Source organism: Gadus chalcogrammus, chromosome 4 (assembly GCF_026213295.1).
Source record: "Gadus chalcogrammus isolate NIFS_2021 chromosome 4, NIFS_Gcha_1.0, whole genome shotgun sequence".
Taxonomy (NCBI): domain Eukaryota; kingdom Metazoa; phylum Chordata; class Actinopteri; order Gadiformes; family Gadidae; genus Gadus; species Gadus chalcogrammus.
The window spans coordinates 17,810,150-17,828,937 of record NC_079415.1 but is presented as its reverse complement, the minus strand read 5'-3'; the positions used below and the strand labels follow the sequence as shown (position 1 = coordinate 17,828,937).

The 18,788-nt window shown below is 44.4% G+C and overlaps 2 protein-coding genes across 4 annotated transcripts; both read left to right on the top strand.

Annotated features, from left to right (window-relative positions):
* Positions 1-26: 26 nt before the first annotated feature.
* tia1 (TIA1 cytotoxic granule-associated RNA binding protein) lies at positions 27-10,846 on the top strand. 2 transcript variants are annotated; one of them, XM_056588197.1, is made up of 12 exons: positions 27-281; positions 599-695; positions 1,479-1,577; positions 3,563-3,617; positions 4,744-4,831; positions 5,170-5,245; positions 5,508-5,616; positions 5,803-5,898; positions 5,991-6,075; positions 6,542-6,668; positions 8,643-8,812; positions 9,445-10,846. In XM_056588197.1, exons 1-12 carry the CDS (start codon positions 256-258, stop codon positions 9,581-9,583), a joined length of 1,167 nt encoding a protein of 388 aa, XP_056444172.1. In that variant the 5' UTR covers positions 27-255; the 3' UTR covers positions 9,584-10,846. The 2 variants fall into 2 exon arrangements, with proteins under 2 accessions (XP_056444172.1, XP_056444171.1); XM_056588196.1 differs by having other exon boundaries at positions 8,640-8,812.
* A 277-nt stretch (positions 10,847-11,123) lies between these two features.
* c4h2orf42 (chromosome 4 C2orf42 homolog) lies at positions 11,124-17,949 on the top strand. Of its 2 annotated transcripts, XM_056588525.1 has the most exons (9): positions 11,130-11,331; positions 11,470-12,586; positions 12,791-12,916; positions 13,096-13,206; positions 13,727-13,831; positions 14,436-14,543; positions 15,159-15,256; positions 15,644-15,809; positions 16,291-17,949. In XM_056588525.1, exons 1-9 carry the CDS (start codon positions 11,311-11,313, stop codon positions 16,536-16,538), a joined length of 2,100 nt encoding a protein of 699 aa, XP_056444500.1. In that variant the 5' UTR covers positions 11,130-11,310; the 3' UTR covers positions 16,539-17,949. The 2 variants fall into 2 exon arrangements, with proteins under 2 accessions (XP_056444501.1, XP_056444500.1); XM_056588526.1 differs by lacking the exon at positions 13,096-13,206 and having other exon boundaries at positions 11,124-11,331.
* The last annotated feature ends 839 nt before the right edge of the window (positions 17,950-18,788 follow it).

Sequence of the window (18,788 nt, the reverse complement as noted above, 5' to 3'; positions counted from 1 at the left end):
AGGTGATTCTGATCCACTAGGTGCGTGCGCACCTATCCCCGGATCACAGGCTTGACGGTAGTGCGCATGCGCTAGCCGCTCCGCTCCCCGCCATCTTTACTGCATGCTTTGTTCATTCTGGAGCTAACAGGGTCGACTAAATCACATTTACACCCCGATATAACCCTCTGAAACCCGCAGCGCGTTGATCCACGACGGTCGTGGACTTGTACCCGGGGTTCAGTCGGTTTCGTGGTTTCCAGTGAGTGAGAGAAGATGGACGACGAGCAGCCCAAGACCTTGTGAGTGTGATTGTTAACATGGCTAGTACTAGGATGTGCCCTGGTACTGTTAACATTAACGTGGTTTGGGTTTGCAATGGACATATACAGTCCGTGAGAGCACCCGTACCAGGACAGATGGTCGCTGTGGTTGTTTGGATGAGAAGGTTGTGTTTGGCCTGATGTTGTGTAATGTTTGTAGTAGGAGTGACGCGGACGTAATGTTAATGTTAACGTGAGCGGAACGGGCTCCTCAGCCTATATGATGCACCGTGACTCCCCTGTGTAACCTAGATCGTCCACTCATCCATGTGTTGTGTGTTTGTGTCTCTGTCCAGGTATGTGGGGAACCTGTGCAGGGACGTGACGGAGGCCCTGATCGTGGAGGTCTTCGGACAGATCGGACCCTGCAAGAGCTGTAAAATGATAGCAGATGTAAGCCATCTACACTTTGTTGTATCATAGAAAATAATTACTCATTTGGGTCCCGTCCTGCTGTTCTTACTCCATACGCTTATGTGTTTGATCTATGTAGCCGGGCTGATCTAAAAAAAATAACACAGGGTTTGTTACGATATTTGGTGATGGGTGCCAGCAATGTTGGAGAATATAATTGAACTGGGTTGACATGAGTGGGATTCGTAGATTGGTTTTATTCTGTATCCACATCGACAAGATCGCCATTAGACTATTCATAGTTATAACCCTTATTTAGAATCTCAAAGGGAAGTCTATGCATGTTCTGGAGGTTGTAAACAACTGCACCGGTTATATTGGAGCTTGCTTATGCTCCGACTATCATTTTTATTTGCTTCAATACAACAGTAATGTAACTATTACAATTATGTCTGCCCATTTGGCACCAATTTCCCTAGTAGTAATTACTGGAAGACAGGATTCCTCCTTTGTGCTTTGTTCGTTCACCGTTTCATTTCCCAACGTTTTCTTTCGGGGGGGGACTATTTCTTGCCCCTCTGAAAGCCAAATTATACTTCTGTGTTTTAAAAGCTGCTGTAGGTATATCTTGGGTCTCTCTCCTCTAATCTGAGTGTATTCGGTGAAAACTGACATCTGGTGATCTTTATAATGTGAAGATTATGTCAAGACTAACAAGACTACTATAAAGTATCCTGAAAAGACAGAATGCAGTCCATCCGCCTTGATGTAAAGATTTGATGAGATGAACTGGAATTTCCCAAAAAATTCTTGCCTTTGCAGATGGCGGGGAATGACCCATACTGCTTTGTGGAGTTCTATGAGCATAAACACGCCATTGCCGCACTCACGGCCATGAACGGGCGGAAAATCATGGGGAAGGTAAGCGATTGATTCTACTGGGTGAGTAGGGAGGGAGGGAGCAGTCAGGGGGTCGGAGAGGAAGACCACTTCATAATCACCTGAGATATTCCAGCTGACAACACCTTCTCAAAGGAGAAATCCAATGTAAAATGGATCTGGGATATGTGTAGTAGGATAACTAGTTGGAATGTTCGTTTGGGAGCAAAAAGCGCATGTAGACGCATTCTTAAGTTGGCTGTTTTTAGCCGATTCTACCAAAACGCTAATAACGATAGGGGAATGTCTACGGGTAAAAAGTATATCGCTATTTTAAACCACTTGCAAAACTATTAGTAGCCCGACACTTCTTTGGTAGTATAATAAGGGTCTTAACCTTTAAAACAACGTTTTATTAAAAAGGTCATTTTATACACGCAATACCATCAGTAGGTCACCCGTCGACGCCATCTTGTTTTTAAGACTTGATAAGCAGATTGGTGAACACAGATTGCGTGTTGTTGACGGTTGTCACAAGCTCTGTGTTCGTCAATCTACCTAGAATGCGTATATATGCACTTTTTTGCTCCCAAATAAACATTCCAACTCGTTCATAACAAACATATCATCATACAAAACATATCCCACATCCATTTTTCACCGGATTTCTCCCTCAACACTAACGTGAAGCACCATCCGAACAAATATCACCTCCATGCAATTACGATAAATGATGGGATGGGTGATCACGAATTTCCCTGATTACATTCAAGTCACGGAATTGCCGTTCCATGGAAAATGGAAGTCTTTTAAACAAGTAAATCTTGTACAGTTGCAGTTCCGTCTAGATAAAAAAGAACCTTCATATTCTGGTTTGTTTTGTGGTGTCAAACTCATCGATGGGATTTAGTAAAATCATCCCATTTCTATAATTTGTAGCTCAGCCTGTGCACATTTTTTGTTTATTTCTTGCTTAAGTCACGAATAGAATAAGTGTTCAAAGGACTTTCATATCCTTAAAAAAACCTGTAATAGAATAAGCCAGGAGGGATGATCATTCATTAGGGTAAATTGGTATTTTTATTTTATTTATTACATTCATAAACCCTGCTTTACCTAGGCTAATACTTTCAGAAGATTAATATTGTTTTATGTATTGGAGACATAATGTAATGGACCAATTAAGATATTGTTTGTTTTTGTAAACTGTTACAATGTAAACGGTTTAAATTTTGATAGCAGGGTTAGAGTGCATCAAATAATATTAGATCTCAAATGGGAACCTTATTTTAGTAACATAATAAACATAAGAAAATGTACTATTTGGTTGTCTAAGAGATTATAACCTTGTAGTGACATTGACTTTAACTGCAGGCTCTCCTTTGATGTGTAGGAATATTCATTTGTATATTAATTTAGCATGCATGCTTTTTACTATTATTGTTGTGATTACATTACCTTTCATCTTTCTCTAAGGTTGAGTTTCTAAATTTTATTTTAATGTTACTCTTCCCGCCATTGTTATAGAAGTTATTTGGATATAGAATCCAAATAAGATCAACCTCAATTAAGACCCATTCAGTTGAAAATATTTTATCCTCAACAGGTATTGAAGGACCATTTGAGGAGTATTACAAGTTCGTAAATTTCACTTGTTTGTAAGTCCCTTGTTATTTGGACCTTACTTGCTAGAATTTCCTCAAGTTCTCACAGTGAGCCCCACATCTTCATAGCTATGAGCCAAAGTTCATAATTTCCCTCTCTATATAAGATCCAGTTTTTTGTTTGAGTTAAAGTTCCAAACGGACAAGCCTAAATTAAAATGAATACATGAACTATGCCAATAAGAATAGGTGTATTACACAACAAATCTAACCCTAGGGTTTACATGCATACCACCTATCCTTTATAAATGAAGCTCTGTCATGTCAAATTGGTTTAGGAAAAGCCCCTCTCAGCAGACATGTGGAACACAGTCTCACTAGACGCCTCTCTCCCTCCTATGCACTCCTTCTATTCCTCTGCAGGAGGTCAAGGTGAACTGGGCGACCACCCCGAGTAACCAGAAGAAAGACACAAGCAGTGAGTGCAAAGGGATGGTTTTTGTCCATGTCATACATGAATGTAGTAGTAGTAGTTTAACCAAACATATGGTACATTAGGAAGAAATTAATGTTTTAAAAAAAGTGGTTAATCAAAGTACTTTCTAGCTCAGGTTGCAATGTGTAAGGTTGAGCCCCTTCCAGTTAATAGGAGGGATACTTTCCGAGTCAACGACACTCCATATCCGAGTTCTGTCTAATCAACGGCAGGCTGGCAGGGAGGTGTGAGGGGAAGGGGCTTTGGGAGGGTCTATAGCAGGGATGGGCAACTGGCGGCCCGCATCCTCACTCAGTCAGGCCCGCACATAATTTTTATATAAAAAAAAAGTTACAGAAAACTTGGTTAAGATAGAAGAAAAGCAGAGTATCTGATAATAGAATTCAAAGTCAAACCCATGTGTCTAGTTTGCCTAGAAGCGATATCAGTCATGAAAGATTTCCACTTAATTCGCCACTACAACTACTCTGAAGTGAATATCATGCTTGTTGGGTTTGAGTTCATTGAGTTGTTGCACTTAATGTTGGGCCAATGTTTTTCAGTTTTGTGACATCATTGAATGATGATGTATGTGAGCCCTTTGCACTGATCAAAATACTAGCCAATCATGTGGCTGTTTGAGCATGGAAAACATGAAATCAATGTATGTTGGTTCAATCAACATACCATACATAGGTTATGAATCTGGAGGATTTTGTAGGTAGTGGCCATCCCCAAAATGCACCAGGATATAGGAAATCATATCCAACAAATTAAAAAATGTGTAGCTTCTCTCAGTTTACGTCTAGTTGAAGTGCACAGTCACATGGCCCTCTGATGGTGATGATGAAGAATTGTGTCCCTCTTTATCATGAAAGTTGCCCATCCCTGGTCTATAGTAAGATTCTTGACAAAGAAAGGGGTACTGACCATCATATTGTATTGGTAGACAATATCAGTTATAGAATTTGACTTTATTGAAACGGTTATTAAAATCATTATCAGTCAGCGCTGACTACAGATATGTCTGGGTCATCAAACGCTTTAAGCAAGCTGAAATATTACTTTAATCGCTGCAATTTTTAAACCATCTACGTTGCAATCTGATCTAATTTCCCCCGTGTCTTAGATCACTTCCATGTGTTTGTTGGAGATCTAAGCCCTGAAATCACCACAGACGACATACGAGCAGCATTTGCTCCGTTTGGCAGAATATCGTGAGTATATGCAATATTGATCATCAAGAGATCGCCCTGACTTAAATTGGCTCGCTTTCAATTTTTCATGGATTGGCCAAAATAATTTTCCTATTATAATAATATAAATTATATATATATATTTTTAATGAAGCTATTCTGTTTTTGGGGAAATTTCTTTGTTAAAGTTGTTCAAGGGGAGATGTATTTTGTGAAAGACATGAAGTCCGCCTCTGATAATACGTCCCTCACGCGGCTCCTGTGAATCTCAATGTGTTATTTTTCTCCAAAACTGTCACGTTTATTGAACAGATATTTTCATGCCCTTTATACCTGTCTCTGTGTCTGTATTTGCGCAGTGATGCCAGAGTGGTCAAAGATATGAATACAGGCAACTCCAAAGGCTATGGCTTTGTCTCTTTCTTCAATAAATGGGTATGTGTCTAAGGATCCAATAAAATATACACTATTTTAAGTTTGGCATATTTTGCGGTGGATCTTGTTGCTTTCAGTGTTGTTGTCTAAAGTGCAACAAATACTTTGTGTATGATACTATCTCGATTGTAATGGATATTATATTTATTGCGTAGGATACATTATAGGTTGTATAACCTTAACACAACACACTTGATGCCACTTTATCCAGTTGACTCCATTGGTTGTTGGCATGCTGCCTTTTCCATGATTGTGTGTTCAGGACGCGGAGAACGCCATACAGCAGATGGGAGGCCAGTGGCTCGGCGGGAGGCAGATCAGGACCAACTGGGCCACCAGGAAGCCTGCTGCTCCCAAGGCCAGCCACGAATGTGAGTTTGCGGACGTCTTCTATATCTTTTTTCAGGTTGATGGGTCCTATGATCCATAAGCTATGAGACTATAAGAGAGCTCATTGCATTACAGACAATTTATTAATAACGATTGTTTCATCACATGAACATGGACGTGGATTTTTGACATGGCTGTGTTTTGTGCTTGATGTTGTTGAAACGCAGCCAACACCAAGCACCTCTCGTTCGAAGAGGTGGTGAACCAGTCCAGTCTGAGTAACTGCACCGTGTACTGTGGAGGGGTGACCACCGGCCTCACAGGTAGGAACCAAGCTCAGCAGCTCTCCACTCACTGTGAACCACGGCCTCCAGTGGCGTACTGCTTCTAACACCAGCACGCTCGCTGTTTTCAGAGGACACCATGAAACAGACCTTCGGGCCCTTTGGTCAGATCATGGAGATCCGGGTTTTCCCAGACAAAGGCTACTCCTTCGTACGGTAGGAAAACTTCAAATGGAAATGGATAGTTGGATTTCTTAGTTTTTGGGTATTTCTTTTTTTCAATGTTTAAACAGGCAAACTATATCAATAAACTCTACATACTATAATGACCGGTATTTAGATAAGGGAAGTTGGTTGTGCTTTTCTTTTGATTCATCATAAAGAATTTTTACATTATCTTAGTAGTGTTTGTGATGTGGTGCAATTTCGTGGTAACTTTGCATGCTATACAGACCGTCTTTTCTATTTTATGATTATTTGAAGTAGGATACCCCCAAATGTGCATAAAAGTGTGCCTTAACTGAAAGTTTAGTCCTTTTTCCACTGGGAGCACTCACACCGGCACCGCCGCACTTTAACACCCAGCAGTGCTCCAAACCGGTCTCCATCACCAGGCATCATATTGAACACGGACCTTAAATTCTAGGGTGTCTTCTGACGCGCTGTTGGTATGATCTCCTAGGTTCAACTCCCACGAAGAGGCGGCCCACGCCATAGTGTCTGTGAACGGCACGTCCGTGGAGGGCTACGTGGTCAAGTGCTACTGGGGAAAGGAGACCCCCGACATGATGAGCAGCCCCATGCAGCAGGTGCAGTGTACCCCCCAACATCTTCCTCCATCGCTGAACCCCAACTCATTAGGCCGACTGCGAGATGGGAGCATTCAGACAAATACACATCCTTATCTATTGCTTGTCCCAAAATGATGTGGGCAGTGAGACAACAGTGTTTCCCCTAGGATGGAGTTGCAGCAGCGGAGGTGAAATGTTTTTTTTTTTTCTGCTCGCAATTTCTTTTGTGTGCTCGCAAAGCGCACCCTGCCGGGAGTTTCTATGTGTCTGCCGGCAACAGAGGGGTGTACATACAGTACATTTGTACGCAGTAATGAGCAGGGGAAATATGGAGAGATTGAACATATTACAAGTATAATCTTTTAAAACCATTATTTACATTTATTTAACAAAAAATATATTATATCAACAACCACCCTATACAGTAAAATCACATCACATGAATGCTACAACAATCGAAAAGTTCTGTACCTCAGACCCATGCATCTTCCCACTCCCTCCCCTCTCCCCATCACAAAGGTTGTAGTAGGACCATAAAGAGGCCATGCCTCTATGGAACAAGTTTTGGGGCTCTAGAGTCAATAATGGCGACACTACTGAAATTATTGTTAAAAAAAATGTAAATTGATATTTTTGCTAAAAAGAAATTCCTTCAAAATAAGTAGAGATATATTTTTCAAAACTTAAGTTTGCAGTAAGCCCATAAAGAGCACATGCCTATTTGGAAAACGTTAAGGAGATCTTATGTCAATAATGGCGGCGCTATTGAAATTGTTGCTAAATAAAAAAATCCTAAAAAAATAAGAAGAGATATATTTTTCAAAACTAAAGGTTGTAGTAGGACCATAGAGAGGCCAGGCCATACCTCTATGGAACGAGTTTTGGGGCTCTAGAGTCAATAATGGTGACGCTATTGAAATTTTACCATTGTGGTCGTTTTCAGTTTTGCACTTTGCAGACGGTCCCTAAGCTCAGGCTGAAAGCCGACAGCTCATAGAAGCCAATGCAATTCACCGTTCGCTAAAGACGGCTCGTTTGTATGACAACAATGTTACTCTGGGTTGCTACACTCAATTGTGTCGCAACGATGTTTCACTGATCTATTGAACCGCAAACTCTGAATCTGCCAATTAATTTCCAACTTTCCGGAAGTTCCCCTCCTTTTATATGCTTTACTCACAGTGTGAATTGACCTGGATGTGAAGCGTCCGTAGCGCAAAATAGCATTTGTTTCTAAAGAGTAGACGGAGCTCTCCTCTCTGTTGATATGCTATACTCAGGTGTGTGAATTGACCTTGATATGAAGCGTCCATAGCGCAAAATAATATAACATTAGTTTTTTAAAGAGATAAGAAGGAGCTCTCCTCTCCGTTTACATGGTTTAATCCGAAGTGTGTGAATTTAGCTGGATATGAAGCGCATATCCAGCGTCCGTAGCGCACGGAATGTTCTATTATTTTGGGTAGCGCAAAATAATATAACATTCGTAATTTAAAGAGATAAGCTGAAGCTCTCCTCGCCTCTTGTCAAAAAAAAGAAATTCAGCAGCGGTGTTCATATTTCAGGTGCATATAGGGGAAACACCGGACAAGAGATAATTATTTGTGCATGCGGGCTCTGTACTAAGCCCATTATGCTCACGTACTAAAAATAGAACTGGCACGGAATGAAAATCCAATTTGATGTGTCTTTATGTTTGAGACTGAGCTCCTCGCAGTTAATGGGCGGTGTTCAGACTCGTAACCAACGTGATGACAAATCGTATCCACTCTGACAGGCTGTGTGACTTGTAAACAAAGAGCAGTACAAGTGGGCCAGCATTTAGTGTTCCTGGTTGATATCAGTTGGAGGATGCGTTTTTAATATTAACATTGAAATCACTAATGAATTTTGACATTTTAGAGCACCGTGTTCCTTCAGAGGAGTGGGACCGGTCTTCTGGCCCCTGTGTGATTGGCCCTTGTGTGATTGTCCACTGTGTTCCCTCAGAAGAACAAGGTGGGCTTCCCGGTGCAGCAGTACGGCGGGGTTGGGGGCCAGTGGGGCCAGTGGTACGGCAACACCCAGCAGGTGGGCCAGCAGGTGGGCCAGTACGTTGCCAGCGGCTGGCAGATGCCCTCCTACGGGGTCTACGGACAGCCCTGGAACCAGCAGGGCTACAGGTGAGCTGTGCTGCTTCCTGATGGTTCTGTTACATTTACATTGAGGGTATTTAGCAGACGCTTTTATTCAAAGCAACTTACCATATGTACATTTGTCAGAAAAAAGATAAGCAATATATCGCTGTTGGAACAGTAATGATGTTCATAGAATCAAGTGCCAAACAATTACAATTACTAGGTTAACCTGTTTTAACCCTGTATAAAACAACAATGGCTAGGATAAGATGCTAAGTACTATTTTTAATTCAAAGGAAATGCAACATACAATAAGTGCATCCATGTTTTCTGTTGACTCCTCTTCATGACTTTGGCTCCCTAGCTGCTGCTGTGATGAGACTTAATTAGGGAGATGGGGAATTAGGAGGCTACAGTAGTAGCACATCAATTTAAAACAAGAACTGCAAAACCAACGCTTTTTTATTTGATGTATTAATTTAATCCTAATCACAATAATGATGATGATAAAAAAAATAATTAACTATTTGTTTTTATGAATGGGTTAGGCAATATTGTAAAGCTCTTTGAGTGGCCACTGGTCAGTGTAGTGCTATATAAATGCAGGTAATTTACAATATAAATAATGGTCTATAACCTTGTCTTCGTGGTCTTCCTGTGTGTGTGTTGCTCCACAGCGGTCTGCACGCAGGCGCTGGCTGGACTGGCGTGGGCGCCGTGAGTGAAGCCGGCATGGGCGAACCGGGACAAGGAATGAACGGAGCGGTTTTAGCCAATCAGACGGGCATGAGCACGGCCGGCTACCACCCACACTGATGGGCGGCCCAGAGAGCGTGGCCGCCATCACCTGGATGCTACCTGAAGATGCAATACTGAGGACAAAGAGGGGCGGGGTTGTACGTGTGCTCCATCATTATAGCACACGTGATTATTAATCTATAATGGGGAGGGGGGGAAGGGGCGTAGGCCAGCTCATACACTTACACAAGTCTGTACATTTTAGGTGGATGAAAGGTGTGTGTGTGTGTGTGTGTGTGTGTGTGTGTGTGTGTGTGTGTGTGTGTGTGTGTGTGTGTGTGTGTGTGTGTGTGTGTGTGTGTGTGTGTGTGTGTGTGTGTGTGTGTGTGTGTTGAAATTCTATTAACAAGAAAAATGCCCGCTCATGTTGGACCCAAGAAGGGTCTACAGCGTTTTTATTTTGTTACTGATAAAGATATTAGGAGTTACTTCTGTTTGTCAGGTTGGATTTCACATATTAGGTTCGACAATTTCGTGTTTTGTCAAATTTAAGAATAAATATAAGCAATGCTACAATGGAATGACATGAAACAAGATATTTTTGTTCAGGAAAGATGGATGAAATGAAAGTCCTATTTTTCTTATTCGATTTTCAAATGACTTGCAGGGACTTCTGCCGTGGTTCTTACGTTAAAAGGCAGACAAAACGTTGCACAAATTATATGACTCTTGCTTACTTTTACAGGACAATTAGCTGTTGCAAATTCAGGATCTACTCTAATCCTTTTGCATTCCTTTCACCTTTCTCTAAATATCGCTGTTATTTAACACAAACGTGACTCAGTCTTTCGGTTCTACTGAAGCTGGATCGACATTTTGACAAATGTTTCAAGAAAGCTTGCCTACTCTTTGACGAAGGGTTGATGTTAATGCAGTTTGTGTTTAATGTGAGATTGTATAAATGTCACCAGGAGATGTTTTGTCCACATTTGTTGTACATTTAGGGCAGGGGGCAGGGTGGCATTAGATACAGTGCCAAGTGTCCCCAATGGAAAATTACATTGCTTTGGTTATTTTATGTATTGAAGTGCACTTTCATGACCCGTATTAATGAAAAGGATTACATTTTGTGTGCATTGAGCCCCCATTTTGTTTTAGATGTAATTTGAAGATCGATTTATTTTCTTTTTTTATATATAATCATCAAAAAACAATGCAGTGCCTGAGAATTATTTCAGATTTCTTCCTTTGACAACAGAAACCATATCAGTACCACATAGGTTCTGCTTTGTTCCATTAAAATATCGATGCTTAAAACATGAAAGTTCATCTCATTATTTAACAGTGCAGGACCACTAGTACTACAAACAATAATGGTTCTATTTGTGACCTAATTTTGTTTAAAATATATATATATTTAACCACATCCTGTGTATATGTAATATATAATACTTTCCGGAAGAACGGTTTAAACGAGTTTCAATCAACATATATTATAAGATGAACATTATTCTATTGAATATCTGCGACGACGTGAATTAAAGAGCAGTAATATAAGACCGCCCCTCGGTCACGTGATCATCTCGCTAGCCAATCACCATCGTCGTTACAGGCGCAGTGCAGCCGTGGGAATGTAAGGAGGAATGGCGCCGGTCGAGAGCCGATCACTGAATTGGACCATACAGGAGCTACCCGCATCTGGTTGAATCTCCAATGATGATGATCCAACCTGCCCCCTGACAAGGACGATGTAGAAAGTTTTATCCGATATATTTACCACGAACACAGCAATCACTTGCACCGTAATGCAACATATGAAAGTACAGGTAACAGTTTACAGTTATAATAGTTTGCTTCTATTCAACATTCTGCAATGACCCATATGTAACTGCATCTTAACCCTAGAAACCTTTGCATTCTGTAGTTTTTGAGTTGCGTTAACAGACCCTCCTATGTTACTAAAGGATCAGCAGGTACAAATGGATCCGGAACTGAAAGTCACCTCCTCGCCCGCCAGAGTACATCCCTCCTCCGCCTCCCAGCCCATCGAGCCCAGCCCAGCGGCCCGACCCAGGGACGGCAGGAAGGGCGGCCACAGCACCCCCTCCACCCCGGCCTTCCTCTCAAACCTGGGAAAGGCCACACTCCGGGGAATTCGCAAATGCCCCCAATGCGGCGTCTATAACGGCACCCGTGGGCTCAGCTGCAAGAACAAGGCGTGCGGGGTTACCCTGAGGGATGGATCCACAGGTGAGAGGAGCGGACACAAGAAGATAGTGCTGGAGGTGGTGAAGGTGGTCCTGGATGCCGGAGAGCGGGACACAGTTTCGGGAGAGGAAACCGAGGAGGAGGCTGGAGGAGGGGTACAGGTGTTCTCTGTGTGTCAAAAGGGGCGGAGTTCGGCGCCTGTGCAGCTGGGCTTCGTTGAGCTGGTCCCCACCGACACCGCCATAGCCACCAGCGAGGGTGCCACCCTACTCACCAGGATCAACCTCGGCCGCTGCTTCCTGCCCTCCTGCCGGCAGCAAGCTCAGAGGTCAAACGCTATCCCGTCGGGGCAGTTGATGGGCGACGACGGGACTTCGGGGGGGCCGGATTCCTCGGACAATAACAACGTGTGCGTCCACGTCAAGCAGGCCATGGAGTGCCAGAGCCTGGCCAGCCCCCTGTCCCTGAAGAGCACCGTGCTGGAGGGGCTGCCGGTGCCCGTTGAGGTGCGGGACGAGCTCTGGAGGCTGGCCACCGAGACCCCGGGGCCGCTGGTGCAGCGAGTGTCGGCCGACAGACTGGTGGTGAAGTGCCACTCGGACCCCAACCACCCGCTGGGCCTGCTGCACCTGACGATCGGCTCCAGCACGGCGGGGAGGAGCAGAGACGGACATGTGCCGCAGCAGGAGGAGGCTTTTCACTGTAGCTGTCAGGTCAGCGCCAGGAAAGGCAAGGGGGCATCCTCTCAGGCCCAGCTGGGCTCGGCAGGGGGTCCGGAGCCCTGTCTCCACTTCTACGCCTGTGTGTGCGCCCTCGCCAGTGACGAACAGCTGGCCTCCGATTATCATGCGTTCATCAATTACACCCCAAAAGGTACCCACACCCCGGTCGGTCTGGCCGCGCCTTATTGTTCCTCTCAAATGAATTGATTTGATGTATGTGTGTGTGTGTGTGTGTGTGTGTGTGTGTGTGTGTGTGTGTGTGTGTGTGTGTGTGTGTGTGTGTGTGTGTGTGTGTGTGTGTGTGTGTGTGTGTGTGTGTGTGTGTGTGTGTGTGTGTGTGTGTGTGTGTGTTCAGTTTTAGGTGAGTCAAGGAGATTGACCAGCAGAAGTCATTGTGCGGCAGGGAAACTGTCACTGCAACAACACGAGCCAATCAGCTCTCTCCATAAACGGAAGAGACTCCGCCCGGATGACCCTCTCGGTTAGAGCAGACCCTTCTCCATCCTCCAACCTCGTATCAGTGGTTCTATGCTGCCACTGACTGTCTCTGTACCGTTACTCTCCCGTCTGATTCCCTGTTTCCCCTCTGTCCCTTATCTCGTCTGTATCTCTAACCTTTTCCTTTTCAACTGCTCATGGACCGTACTCTTCTTCTGCTAGCCCTCTCGGCGGTCCCTCCTGCGGGGGCTGGGAGTGCGGGGCCCGCCCCCGTCTCCCAGAGGAAACCTGTTCAGAGGAAAATACAGTGCGCCAGTGGCCACAAAAGCACAGGTGCGCCACCTCTCTGCGCCCCACTCCCTCCCCTTCCCCTGCTCTGTCGCTGTCTTAACACCTTCACACGTCTCCCCCTGTTTTACCTCAGGGTGTGAGGTTGATTCGCCACAGATATGTCTATTTGTGACCTCTGACGGCTGTATCTGCTGCATCCTACCACTGCACCCGTCAGAGGACTTGGAGGATGTGTCCATCATGGAACTCCCTCTTGTGATGCCGCAGATGGATCGATTTAGAAATGGCTTGTAATGGCAGACCTACCCTCCACCTTGGGGTAAAATAGGGCCTGTTAACTTCAATCTTGTCTGTACCTTTTCAACTCTGTATCATGCATCAAGTTTAGGGTCTATGGGGGAGTGCATTCTGTCGCACTATTGATGTGTGTGTACGTGTGTGTGTGTGTGTGTGTGTGTGTGTGTGTGTGTGTGTGTGTGTGTGTGTGTGTGTGTGTGTGTGTGTGTGTGTGTGTGTGTGTGTGTGTGTGTGTGTGTGTGTGTGTGTGTGTGTGTGCGTCCAGGCAGTTCCCAGGTGGTGGATGAGAACACCGTTGCAATGGGCTTCCATCAGTGGCTGGCCGGCGTGACTGAGAGGATCCACCAGACCATGCACTACCAGTCTGATGGTGAGCTCACTTCATAGCTCATGCACTACCAGTCTGATGGTGAGCTCTACTCACTACATAACTCATGCACTACCAGTCTGATGGTGAGCTCTACTCACTTCATAACTCATGCACTACCAGTCTGATGGTGAGCTCTACTCACTTCATAACTCATGCACTACCAGTCTGATGGTGAGCTCTACTCACTTCATAACTCATGCACTACCAGTCTGATGGTGAGCTCTACTCACTACATAACTCATGCACTACCAGTCTGAAGGTGAGCTCACTTCATAACTCACTAAGGTTGCAACACTAAGCCCATTCTGCTCACAGATTAAAACCATAAACCATCATCTTTAATCAAAGAAAATACTAGTGTTATTAGCCGTGTAAGATGGCATCGTATCTTTCAGCCATTAGGCCTGAACACACCACCATCATCGGCCAGAAAACATTTTTCGAAAATGATATCCACGGAATACAGAAGTTCCTGCCCTCCACCTCATGTTGGTCGTCAACGGCCAACAACCTATAGGAGCCCTTGTTTCACGAGAGAGCGGCAAGACAGGGCATTAGCTCTAACTCTAAAGCCCCCATGTGGTTCCCCCCCCCCCCCCCCCAGGGAGGCCGGAGCCCCTGGTCTACCACATCCCCCAGGAGTTCTTCCAGGCCCTGCAGCACCGCCTCTCCTTGGGCTCCAAGAAGAGGAGGCTGCCCAACGCAACCACAGGTGGGGCCGCCGCCACGGGAACCCAATCACAGACAAGCACAGGACGACTGCATGAAGTCGTGATCAGGCAGCGAGCCACTTGTATTTTTAGTACACTTGCATTCCCCCATTGTTTTTGAACGTGTTGGGGCCCAGTGGGAGGAAGGCAACAATCATTCAAATGATACCTGATGATCCTGCTGAATCCTTCAAGGTGCTGGCGGTAAGGTTTGAGAGTGGTAGAGAGAGAGCGCAGAAGGGAGCAGGCTTTCTAAAGTAAACACAAAAAAGACGTCCCCTCCCTCTCTGCTCCCTGCCTGGGTTTCTCCACCCTTGAGCAGTGTGATTGACAGGCAAGATGTATTCCCAGAACCAATCAGATAAGAGATGCCCTGCTTGGCCAGAAATTTTCCTGGAGTGGTCTAAAATATAAGTGGTCTCGTTAGAGGCAGGTGCAGTCGACCAGGTAAGATTCTCTCCCAGCTCATTTCACTCACCAAGAACTGATGGATGGCTGTGGCATCTCTTAACTCATTAGAGCTTTCGAAATTGCCTACAGAAACCTTTTGGTGGTATGACTGAAGGTCTTGAGAGCATTGTCATTCTTTTTGGATATGAATCTATTCTGTTTCCTAGCCGTTGTGAGGACTGAGCTGCCCCTGGGCTCCTACTCCAAGTACTCGTGGCACATCACCAGCCTCCTGCAGGTCAAACAGATCTTCGACACCCCAGAGGTAAACAGTCGTACTTTCTCTACAGGGGTTTTAATAAATCAATACTGATATGTCAAACCTCTATTTATTACCATTAACACTGGAAGATTGTCCATTATAAACTTTTATAATCAATGTATTTAAATTGACATTTATCACAAAGATTATTTTACACTGTATTGTTGAGTTACAAGCCCTACAGTCATAATTTGGGATTGAGATATTATCAACTGGAAAAGCTACAGTGCTGAACAGAATTTCCTATTTTGAGTTAAATCCTATTAACCTCAAATGGACACATTTTGCATCAAATGATTAATTCAGAACATTATGCTACATCACTATGATGTATCGCTCCATCTTGGTTATAAACATTGGGTCGCTACTGTCTGTTTGTCTGTGGACCAGCTGCCTCTGGAGCTGACCCAGAGCTTTGTGAGGAACATCGACGGCTCCTACTCTCCGTTCCGATGCCCCGACCCGCCCTGTGAATCGGAGGCGGTTGCCATGGGTTACCGGACGGACAAACCCCAGGTCATACGGCCGCTGGAACTGCGCACCTTCCTCAAAGTTGGTGAGAACCGCCCACACCTCTGATCTGTCTGCCCTTTACATGGCTTATAAAAATCTGTTACGTTATGTCTGTTATGTCGATATTTCATTAGATCGATCGTTAACGACTTACTTCACTATGAGGTGGTGTGGGTAGGATTTAGTTGCATCTAGCAGGGAGGGTGCACATTTACCAACTGTGTATTTATTCAAAGGGATCATTCTCAATTTACGGACACACAACAATTCTAATTTCAGACGATTCTACACAATTTAAACTCACTTAGTATATCACTTATTATACTCCATTATACTCCATTTCGGCCAAATCCGTTCCACTGAAAGACTCAATTCTAAACACTGCATTTTAATAAAAAAGGAAGGGCAACCTTGATGTGGATGAGGGAGATTAGGTCTTGAGACAGAATATGAATGACTAATATTTAACCAGCAGTTGTCACGGTGATGAAGAGCGCCCTGTGTGTTCATGTCCCCTCCACCAGGAACCTGGGCGGAGGACCCGAAGGAGGCCACGCCGTTCCTCATCGAGTGGACCCCCGACCTCCTGCCGCTGGCCCGCCTGGGGGAGCTGAGGATCGGCTTTGAGTTCGGTCACCAGCAGAGCGGCCAATCAGAACACGGGATGTGTGAGGGGGCGGGGACTGCAAGGGCGGTCGGGACCGCTCGTAACAAGCTGTCGGCGGAACACGCTGGTGCACACACTCTGGAGATCCTGCAGGTCGTTGCGTAGAACCGAGGGAACATCAAAGTAGACTGTGTTCCTCCTCAGATACAGTGGTTGTTGTCATGTGGTGAAGATCTATAATCAATTGTGTGGTGTAACTTGTGACTGTGATTGTCCAATCATTGACTTGATTTGATTTAGTCAAATCATGAATTGACTCATGGATAAACAACAGCTTTTTTTATTGCATCGTCCAAATGTCTTTACATGAGCATTTTGAAACGTTTCTGTTTTCCTTAAGTAACAACTTTCAGAGGTGAATTGATCCGTACCTTTTCACAGCTATCGAGCCAAATATTTACGGTCTGAAGTCCACCACCAGATGGCGCCATAACCTCAAACTTGGTTTAAAACGTGCTGTGGAGAACAGTAAAGCAATGTCGTAGAATATGAATCTACAATATAATCTAAAATAGGCTGTAAGAAAATATATATCCAGATAATGTTAAGATAATACATTATGTACACCAATGCTTTGTGGAGGTCCTGGTTTTCATAGAACTCATTTTATTCCTGTGGTTTAAAATCGGAGTTTAATCAAAACTTAACACACACCACAACAACATTGTAAGTGCACCAAACAATGAAAAAAATAAGTTATACCTAATGCCGTTGAATTAAAGCAGTTTTTTGAGTTTCTTTCTCACTGTAACCAAGCCACCATTCCAACATTGTAGTTCTCAAGTTTCAAATTTGTTGAGAAGGAGGGAGAAAGAGAGAGACAGGGATTTTTAACAAACAAGGATATTTGTAATAGTCGTGTGTTAAGCACAGGTCACCAAAGCGTCCCGTCTCCCCTAATAACAGAAGGAGTCTTGGCTGGAGGCTACCTCCTTGTCCTTCTTTGCTCAGTAGTAAAGGTCACACACAGGTCCTCTCCTGTCCCATGTTACAGCAGAACCTCAAGGCAAGTTGACTTCTCTCACCAGTGTTCCTCTGAGGTGGGACAGCCCACATGAGCTGTATACCAGTCTGGTTGTAAAACTGCTGGGATTGGAGGAGCAAAGAAGGAGTTAATAATTATGTATAATTATGTTCATTTTAGAATTAAATTCTTAGTCAAATGTGATTATTTTCAGTTTAAAAGACGCATTTATCAAAAAAGATTGACCTTTAATTCAGACAGGTGACAGTCCAGTAACCATGGGTCAGACCTTTTGCTCAAGGGTATAAGCCTTTGTCTATCGGATTGAACCCAACAGCCTTGTTGGCAGTCCAACGCCCTCTCCACTTTACTGTCTTACCCTGAAGATGAAGTAAAACGGGGAAAATACATTTGGCTCCGCCACAGTTTGTATGCGGAGGCCCTGAAGGACTCTGGTAACGGGCCCCCGAATGCGGGGCCACAGTTCATCTAAGGGCCTCTTGGCTCCTGCCAAACCAAGGGATATTAGAGGACATTTAAATCATCACTGTACTAAACACGGCATTTCCTGTTCTGAAAAAAATATGAAAATGGTTCCGTGCCTGCCTGCCCGCCTGTAATCTGAAATCTTAAATGATACTTGTACAGCCAACGAAACACACACACTAACACACACACACACACACACACACACACACACACACACACACACACACACACACACACAAACACTGTAATGTAATCCCCCTGTTGAGCCTGAAAGCAATGGGGGATGAAGCTGATGAACCTGGCAACCCTGACGTGTAACTGCCAAATTTTCTTGCGTTCTGATAGTAGATGTCAACATGGAGCTTTGTGCTCCCAACAAAACAAATGGTCACACGGAAAACAACTGAACCCCGACGACACCAGAAGGACAAAGACATCTACTACCATGAGAGCATTCTATATGAAAGAATCTGTAGAAAGTACTTTACAAATAAAACCTGCCCGAGTGTTCCTACTGAAACTATGTAGGAGGAGGGAAGAGAGAACGGGTCTGACATCACGTCTGAGACATACAGCAGCAAACACAACACCACTTACTGCTCTGACCCTTGACCGCGCCTGTAGTTCCTGCAGTCAGCCAATAGAATCCACCGTCAGCCTCAGCCAGCTCTCTCCCATCGTTTCACCTTGACGAGACGAATGAAGCGGTCCAAACGATAACGTTTGTAGAGAGAATTTAATAGAATGAGGCTTCACCTCAGCGTGCTTCCCATGTACAGCAGCCCTGCCTGTCAGCAGCGACGTCAGGACTCCTCAACTCTTTGTAGTTCAATAAAATGTCCAGGCGTCAGGACATGGAACTTCCTGCATGGCATCTCGGGACAGAATTTATCGGGCCTTTT